This window comes from Phyllobates terribilis, unplaced genomic scaffold (assembly GCF_046119375.1).
Source record: "Phyllobates terribilis strain yellow unplaced genomic scaffold, ASM4611937v1 Scaffold_3__8_contigs__length_932513732, whole genome shotgun sequence".
NCBI lineage: Eukaryota > Metazoa > Chordata > Amphibia > Anura > Dendrobatidae > Phyllobates > Phyllobates terribilis.
In genome coordinates, this window is record NW_027362763.1 from 790591493 (window position 1) to 790601233 (window position 9741).

The 9741-nt window shown below is 47.0% G+C and overlaps 1 protein-coding gene across 7 annotated transcripts in view; it reads right to left on the reverse strand.

Moving 5' to 3' along the window:
• Window positions 1-8913, reverse strand: part of VRK2 (VRK serine/threonine kinase 2) — a 96969-nt gene extending 88056 nt beyond the window's left edge. The window contains exons 1-4 of one of the 7 annotated variants that reach the window (XM_073672399.1): window positions 8653-8913; window positions 3636-3781; window positions 2384-2439; window positions 386-455 (exon numbers count right to left, since the gene is read on the reverse strand). In XM_073672399.1, the coding sequence (XP_073528500.1) occupies window positions 386-455; window positions 2384-2439; window positions 3636-3762 (253 nt within the window). In that variant the 5' untranslated portion in view covers window positions 3763-3781; window positions 8653-8913. Of the gene's footprint in view, window positions 1-385; window positions 456-2383; window positions 2440-3635; window positions 3782-6602; window positions 7405-8325; window positions 8490-8652 lie in introns of those variants that run through there. The other 6 variants (XM_073672398.1, XM_073672403.1, XM_073672396.1 and 3 more) reach the window with 6 other exon arrangements.
• Between the last annotated feature and the right edge of the window lie 828 nt (window positions 8914-9741).

Sequence of the window (9741 nt, forward strand, 5' to 3'; positions counted from 1 at the left end):
AGCGTGACGACGTAAGATGTGTAATCTACAGGAAGCAGAGAAGGAGAACACCACCGCAAGAAAAGAGGAGGCGCCGAATCAAGACCAGCAACATCCATCATACCTGACCGCCCGTAGACAAGTATAATAAGAAGGTCTATTTCTTGTCTTACAGGCCGGATTGGGGGCATATATACTGCATTATAGAATGCTGTATATGATGGCTTACAGGTACTGGCCTTACCTCACATGGGAAAAGCCTGGTGACAGGTTCCCTTTAAGGTTTCATTTGCAGTCATGTTACGTGGTGCAGTTATTAATAAAGTATGAAAGGCGAAAACAAGTAACACCCTCACCAATTATGTTGCCCAGTATAATAAAGAAAGACTTAGAACATGTCACCTACCATCATCTTGCTTTGCTGCTCTTTGGTAAAACTTTAATTCACAAAACAATGGCCCATTTTGCAAATTTTCCTAGAAATAAAAAATATGACATTGGTTTAACCTAGGGTTTCTGAAAGTTTTTCAGGTCAAAACTTTACAGCCAATACTACAGTGCAGCGCAACGTACCGCCCCAGCTACACAAAGCAAAGACAACAGTGCAGCAGAAACGGCAGCAGCATCGTCCTCCTGCCCATCCTCTCCCCACTGATGGCAATGGTCACCTTCCAAACCCTTCCCTCCCACTGGCAGCGGCATGGTTAGAAGAAAAGGTAACTACTAAGGTCGGGCGGTTGCCATGTAAAATGGAACATTGCCCTTAGTGGCATTGTTTACCCTGCATATATGTGGTGCTGAGTGCTTCCACCCAGTGACATATGCACGGTGCTAGGCCACAATGAAGGAAAAGGGGAAAGGAACTGCTGGCTAGACTACTGGTAGAAATATTTTGGACAGCACATTGTCTAGGCTGTGGAGCAAGGATCTGCAGTGAAAAACATATTTCTATATTTGGTGGTTATCCAGGACTATATTAATATGGGATAAAGAACTAACTAGTTGCTAACTACATGTCTATTCTGCCCAACATAGATCTCTGCCGGCACAAGAATTGTCACAGACCACTCCTGCAGCTTTTGGTGACGTCATGTCGACAGAGCAGCAGCTTCTCTTCTGTGCTGCCCTGTAAACAGGGCGTGACTGCCGATGTCATGCTGACTGACAGCTGGATCCCAGCTAACTGGTGGAAACTGGCTGTCAATCAGCATGAAGTCAGGCAGTCACATCCTATCAACAGAGCAGCCTGGAAGAAGAGCTGCTCTGTTGACATGAAGCAGCTGAATCGGTCAGACACCGCTTTGTGCCGGATAGAACAGGAAGGTAGTTGGCAACTGTTATTTTTATAGCAAGCAGGGAAGGAGGGTGAGAGCTCACACACGTCAAATTGTAGACAGCTTCAATTCGTTAGAGGAGTTCATCAGGCGGGTGCCAGATCCACAGGTGATAACAGTCAAAGTGTAGAAGTAGGAAAGGGATATTTGCGGCACTACCAGCCAGATAATAAAAAATATAAAATCTTTATTGAAAAATCATATTAAAAAGATAAAAACAAGGAAATCTGACGCGTTTCTGGTGCAAAAAAACGCAACTTTAGTCATAGGATATTTATATACTTTTGAGTCAAAAAACAAATATAGTCCTGAATAACCCCTTTAAAGGGAATCTGTCACCCCCTGGGACTTATCAGACCGCTAATATGGGCATACAGGTGAGAGACATGTGAATCTATACTTACCTGTATGGCCAATATTAGCGTTATGATTGCTGTGTAATACATTTTTATTAAATTAGTTCTGCCAAGCTTCGCGCAGGAGCTGGGAAGGCAGAGTGACTCACCGGCGCCTGCGCACAAGATCCCTGCTGCACAACACTACACAGATGGCAGGAAGAAGAGTGCCGTCCATACAGAGGAAACTGCGCAGGCGCGAGATCCGGCCGGGAACTGCATGTCACAGAGCCCTGTGACGTGCAGGGGAGATGGGGTGAGTTTGGAAACAAAGCTAGTAGATGGGCATTTCTTGGCGTCCCCGGGACGCGAAGCTTGGCAGAACTAATTTAATAAAAAGGTATTACACGGCAATCAGACCACTACTATGGGCCATACGGGTAAGTATAGACTCACATTTCTCTCACCTGTATGCCCATATTAGCTATATGATAGGACCCAGGGGGTGACAGATTTCCTTTAAGGCATATCCAAACCATCTTCTATTACCCAGAAAAACAGCTTTCAGGCTTTGCAAAAGGCTCCATTTCTACCCTCTAATCTAACAGGGGCCCCTCTTCTCAAAATTGTGGACATCCAACATGGAAACAGGTTACTGAAGGTGGACAACCCTTTACAAAGTCATTTTATTAATGTGATGATAGAATTTAAATAAAAAAAAAAAAGCCAAATTACCACTTTAATGACATAAGCAGCCTCATCGGGAACAGTTAAGTCGCAATCCGGAGATGCTGAAAAAATAAGAATGCGCAGTATGAATATAGGGTGCTCCAAAGAAAAACACACACCGCACCATTACACTGTACCCATGTCTCCTCCCACACTACGCGACACTGCCATTTTCTCTGGTATGGACAATGTCTATGATTGGAAGAACACCAAGAAATATGGACTAACCATAAACCAAAGAAATAAGATGGAAAGAAAAAAAAAGTATCATTTTATTGGAAAAACATTATAAAAAAAACATATACGGAATTTGCCATGTATAGATCATCAAGGTTTATATCCTCTTTGAGAAAGCAAAAACGCCAAACGCGCGTCAGGGGCTGCAAGGAGGGAACCTGTGGTCTGGATATAAACATGGGTAAGCACCAGCTGGCTCTTATTTGAAGCTTGTTTTGCACTTGGGCATTTTGGAAGGGGAACTGTATTGGTATGGTATTACACATGTGATTATACCATATACTCCCTGATTTACTTGCTCTTGGCTCTATAGTGCTGTCCATCACTGCACTTATCTACTGTGCCTTTCCCTTGCATGTTTTCCATGTCTCCTCATTTTCTATAAACCTTGATGCTATAAATGGCAAGTTACGTATATGTTGTTTTTATAATGTTTCTCCAATAAAATTATACATTTTTCATCTTTCCATCTTATTTCTTTGGTGGTTTTTGGTTACTCCATATTTCCATATTTGGTTACTCCATATATGTTTAGGAGTACTCCACCTTCTTGACTTATTGCTTATACTTGAATAGAGGGAGAACACCATAAATTATCTCGATATGGGGTCTCCTGCTGGACATGGGGAGGCTCATGCTGACCATGGGGAGGCTATGTGGAGGCTCTTACGGTATATAGGAGGCTGTGTGTGCGCTCAATAGGTATATAGGGGGATGTCTGCATACTTAATTCTGCTCAATATTAAGTGATAATTAATTTCTATTAATATTAATTGTAATTAATATTAATATTGAGCAGAATTACTTTCAGCCTATTGGTTCAGCCCTCCACAAAAGTCACCGTCTCTCATGTGGCCCCTCTGGAAAATTAATTGCCCACCCCTACCCTACAGGATGGTGGGCGTCAAGGCGTGCCATTACAGGCATTTAGGAGACATGTGCCAATATCGACTCGGTTTCTTCCGCTTCCATTTCCTGACAGCTTGTATTGGGTAACATTGACAGATTAACACATTATTACCTGAATATATTAAGCCGAATCCCCCTTGGCCGAGCTTTCTGCCCAGTCTCCAGGACTTTTTGGTTGTGTCCGTTATGATGAAGCCCTCCGGTAGAGGAGCGGGCAGTCTGCTTCTTCTTATAGGCATTTTATTTATTCTTGAAAATCTTAAAGAGCATAATTGTAATGAAGAATTAACAGGCGTCAATACAAAAGGTTTCCACTCACAGATAACTAACAGAAAATAAAAAGCCCCTTTTATTCCCTTATTAACAACCTGAATGCCTAGCACAGAACACAGGAGCATCCCCTGTCCTCCTATTATGTGGAATATTTCCATAAAAGCACATTTATACAAAGGGTCTTCAAGTGCCGAGTTCATTTTCTTTCTCCATCTAATCTGTCCGCTGTACAACTACTTTACTGAAACAATATCGTTTTCTACAAAGAGCTGAACTCTAAAACCAGGGCTGGGAAGTGACTTCAATGGCCGGGCTGATAGGATTGTGTTCCTCGAGTCGTACTCCAGACCAGCAAAAGTGGCGTCGTTGGATCTACACAAGATTAAATACGGATCTCAGCTAAAAGTCGAATGCTGGAAAATGTCACCGTGACTCGCAAAAGTCGAATTTAACAGCAACTTGGCGGTAACATTGGTACACAAGGTGCCCATCGATGTGACGGTCTGACTATGGATGCTGTACATGATTGACATGTCATAGTGATGCATTGATTGGCGATGGTCTGGAGACTAAGGCTGTGTGCCCACGTAGCGTTTTTCAAGCGTATATGCTGCAGAATTTCCGCAGCGTAAACGCTTGAAAAACGCATGTATATCCGCACCCCATGGTCCCCAATGGCATTCCGCAATGTCAATGCCCATGCTGCGGATTTTTCCGCACCGTATATGCTGCGGTCAAAAATCCGCAGCATGTTCATTAATTTTGCGGAAGCGCAGCGGAATCAATGTGCGGATGGTACCCAAGTCTGGAGGAGAGGAGACTCTCATCCAGACCTGGGTACCACAGAACCTGTAAAAAAAAGAATAAAATAAAGTTTATACTTATCTTCTGATGTTTTCCCTCCGTCGCGCTGTTGTCTGAAGGACCTGCCACGTCATTGAGTCATGTGACCCACCACATGACTCACTGACGTCACCGCAGGTCCTGCACACAACAACGTGAGCCGCTCAAGCCTCCGGACGGGGCAGAGAATGCATCAGAAGGTGAGTATAAAGTTTATTTTTTTTATTTTTTACCATTCTGAACAAGTTGTCAAGCACTTTTCCAAGTGATGCTTGGAGAAGTGCTTGATAACCCGCATGCGGAAATGCATGCAAAGACGCCTCACAAACGCTTCTACCTGGCGGGAAAACCGCATGTAATATCCGCATGCGATTTTCCCGCCAGGGAGAAGCGTAAAAAATATGCTTCAGGTCCGCAACGTGGGCACATAGCCTGAAACCCACCCCAGTCCATGACACCATGGACAGAGGCTATAGCTTTTCAGTGGCATGGACAACATCTGTAAGGAGTTTGTAAGTTCTCCCCCATGTTTGTGTGGGTTCCTCCAGGTTCATCCTAAAGACATAGCAGTCAGGACTGTGGCGTTGGTAAGCCAAACCTCCGACTCCGAAATTTCCATGACACCGACTCCGACTCCCTCATACATGGCTCATGTTTAAGTGATACATTTACTGTAGCACAGATTCATCTCAGCTAAAAGTCTAGACCCTTAGATCAGGAATAGGACATTTCATAACTTTCCCAAGTTCTTATGAAAAAATATTCTCCACAAACTGCATTGAACTACTGTACCCAATTTATTATATATTTCAGGAGTTGGTCCATTTTATACCGACTCCGACTCCATGACTGACTCTACAGCCCTGATAGCAGTAGGGAAGATAGTGAGCCCCAATGGGGACAGTGATGATGTCTGTAAGCACTGTAGGGTGGCGCTATAGAAACCAGTACAATAATAATCATAATAATAATCTTTATTTGTATATAGCTCCAACATATTCCGCAGCGCTTTAATTACATTATCATCGCTGTCACCATTGGGGGATGAGCCCCACACAAATAGAAGACAGAATGTATACCTTCAACAAAAAGACCACAAGGTATCCCACTGCATAGTTATACATCGGCCTCAAGCCCAGGGGAAACACTTAAAATTTTATAGGGGGTCACTCTCACAGCAGAGATCTTTCACCCCCTTTGTCGGCAGGGAAGAATCGAGACCCCCCACAGCTCAGGATACATTTTGGGGAGACCAGGTTGGGACTAGGAAGTCACCTGGCCCCATGGATATGTTGTTTGGGGTCGTCAGGAGGGACCCTCTGGTTGCCTGCAACCCATGGAGACATTCGGAGAAGCCAGATTGGGACCCGCTGGTCATCGGGCACCATGGTAACTCTCGGAGAGGCCAGGGTGGTACCCTTGGGTCTCCTGGCCTTGTACCTCGATGGACTGCTAGCTTCCTAAGTCACAGCTGTTCTATCCCAGGCGGGCGGAGAAGGAAGGGTGAAACTGTGCAATTTTGCACCATCTTGGGTATTTGCTGGGACTGTTCTACCTCTTTATTGTCTGCTTTGTGGTCCAATAAAGTATTGCCACACTGTTTTACCCTCACTCTGTGTTGTCTGAGTAGTATTATGCCCACGGAAGACCAACCACTATAGCTTATGGCTGGTGGGAATTATAGTAAATGTGACAGGCAGCGGGTGGGCGGGTCCTCTCCAGCTAAGCCCCTCCTATTTGTTTAGGAAGTTGGAAAGAGCTGTGGAAAATTAATTTAAAAGTTGCACGTTTTTTTAGCTCCATAATTGCCATTCAGCCCTTCATCAGTGTCCTGCTTGGTTACAGTGGAGTCACATATGCCAGCGCCCCTTTACCCACAGCAGAGCCGCCATCATAGCAGTCATGGCCATGTCCTCCTTCATTTACTACAGGAGCCCCTGCGGAAGTGGAAGCAGCTCTGTACCTTCTTTCCCTCCGGGGTCATAGCGGGATGTTCCTTATTTTTCCAGAAGTCACAGCAGAGGCCGCCATCATGGCAGGGTCCTGTCCCCAGGATTCATCCAACAGTCCCCAACTCACTTCCTTCAATAGTAAAAACCAGCCCCCATTCTCCAATAGTCCAAACATGCCTCCTTCTAGTCAGGGCAATCATTGCCCCCTTTTCTGCCATCCTTTCTTCCAACAGTTGCCTCCCCCACTAGTCACATTTCCCGCTGAATTCCCAGAGGTGCAGCAGTAGCAGAGGCCTCTACCTTGTTCCAATACAGCACCCCTCCCCCACAATCAGTCACAGCTGCGGCTCCTCTGGGCTCAGGACAAGTCTGCAGTCTCTATGTGACTCCAGACTGCGAGATCATGACACATGAGGGGGCACACTGGGACCATGAGGGGACGCACAGGCACAAGTCCTTGGTGCAGGTGGTCATGTGACCGCATTTATATGATTTGCATACTTGTGACCACTGGACTCTTCCAGCTTCACTAAGTAGAAGAGAACGGAGATGTCAGATGAATCTAGTCGGCACGTGACAAGCGCGCAAATCCCACACAGGCCGTCCCGTGACCGCAACCGATCCCACACAGGCCGTCCCGTGACCGCAACCGCGCAAATCCCACAGAGGCCGTCCCGTGACCACAAAAGTGCAAATCCCACACAGGCCGTCCCATGACCACAAAAGTGCAAATCCCACACAGGCCGTCACGTGACCACAACCGTGCAAATCCCACACAGGCCGTCACGTGACCACAACCGTGCAAATCCCACACAGGCCGTCACGTGACCACAACCGTGCAAATCCCACACAGGCCGTCCCGTGACCACAACCGTGCAAATCCCACACAGGCCGTCCCGTGACCACAACCGTGCAAATCCCACACAGGCCGTCTCGTGACCACAACCGTGCAAATCCCACACAGGCCGTCACGTGACCACAACCGTGCAAATCCCACACAGGCCGTCACGTGACCACAACCGTGCAAATCCCACACAGGCCGTCACGTGACCACAACCGTGCAAATCCCACACAGGCCGTCACGTGACCACAACCGTGCAAATCCCACACAGGCCGTCACGTGACCACAACCGTGCAAATCTCACACTGGCCGTCCCGTGACCACAACCGTGCAAATCTCACACAGGCCGTCACGTGACCACAACCGTGCAAATCTCACACAGGCCGTCACGTGACCACAACCGTGCAAATCTCACACAGGCCGTCACGTGACCACAACCGTGCAAATCTCACACAGGCCGTCACGTGACCACAACCGTGCAAATCTCACACAGGCTGTCACGTGACCACAATAGTGTAAATCTCACACAGGCCGTCACATGAGACTACCCTCACACAGTGGAGGATCCTCACAGTGTGCACACTTCACGCTGTCACAATTCAGCTGTCTACAGTCACATAAAAGAGTGCAGACTTTTGTCTCAAGTCTAGACAAACCCTGTAAGACCTTGTTCACAAGTCGTGGAAAATTACTGCTGCAGATATGATTGAAAACCCACAACACAAGCTGCAGCTGTTACTTAGCGCTGAATAGTAAGAAATGGCAATGAACATCCACAGGACAATGTTCACACTGCAGACAGTAATCTGCGCCATGCTCGCTCTCATTTTCGTGTGGGGGGAGGTTGGGGGTTTCCTGCAATAAATGAATGGGATATACAAAACCGCATTTACTATAATGTAGAGCAGTGCAGAATCCAAACTGTAATGTGTGTACTTAGCCTTATAGTAAGAGCAGAGCCTGCCCGCATCCCCAGTAGTCACGGCAGGGCCGCAGCAGGCTAGGCGGAGCTCTGCCCTCATACTCGTCCGCTGCGCCCTCTGCTGGCCGGAAGCTGCATGTAACAAGCGCTATACCGAGCACTTCATGTAGCCCCGGTCCTGCACCCACCTCACGGAGCAGGGGCGGCTGTGACAGCGCAGATGGGGCCGCCATACAGCCAGGCTGCACACACTGCTCCCCACACCTCCGACCACCACGGCGGGAGCTTCTTTACTCACTTACACCGGGGTCTTGCTTTCACTGTCAGTCCCGCGTTCTCTGGTGCAGTCGCCGATCAGTTCTGGGACACTGACGTGTAATAACGTCTAATACACAACTGTTAACTTTTATTACCGATTCCCTATGTGGGGGAACTCCGCTGCGTCACGTGACCGCAGTCAGGCACCGTCAGCGCATAGGCGCACCCCTCCGCTCAGGACAGAGGCACCGTCTGCAAAGTGCTGAGCCCAGCGGGCGGGGAAACCTCAGCCAGGGAAGGAGTCTGTGCCTGAGAAAGAGAGGGGAAAGGAAACCGAAAGCACAGAACCAGGCTGGAGTTGGTTTCTTATTCTGCAATTTCTTTTTTTTCTGTTTTTTTTACAGGTTTAATTACAAAAAATAAAAACTTACAATAATAACATACAATGCAGTGAGGTGCCCTGGTGTGAATACCCACAAAAGTCAGAAAACTGGTGGCACAAAAATGGACATCAAAGTGGGCACTGAAAGGCGTTATTAAAAGGGTTAAATAACTTTGGGCAGCTGATCTGACACTGAAGACACACAGATCAGGGCTAGAGATGAGCGTTGTTCTACTCGAACTGTTCGCCAATCTCAAATTCGAGCTGTTTTGGGCGGTGTTCGAGCCGGTCGGCGAACACGAACAATTTGAGAAAAATTCGGCTGTTCGAGGTTATGTTCGATAACTGTTCGTGCACCAAAATCATAACTGGATTTTTTCTCAGTAATGATGAAAATTAATGTTAATACGCAGTTTGAGTGTACAGCGGGGTGGGGGGAGGGGCAGGGGATGGATCTCTGCAGGAACAATGAAGATCTCCATTTTTTTTTCTCTTTCCCGCATTTACAGTGGGGAGGTGCAATCTGTCAGCCTATCAGCAGCGCACACACGGAGCGAAGTGCTTTTTTTCACACAAGCAAGGGCATGTGTCATTGGCAGTGTATGTCACATGTCCTTGCCCTATAAGACCAAGCCATTTTCCCCGTCGCCACCATTTTCTCACTGCTGCAGCTGCGTGTTAGACGGCACCGCTGTTGCTGTGTGCGCTATACCTTGTTAATTTCAAGCCAATTTTCGCACAAATATA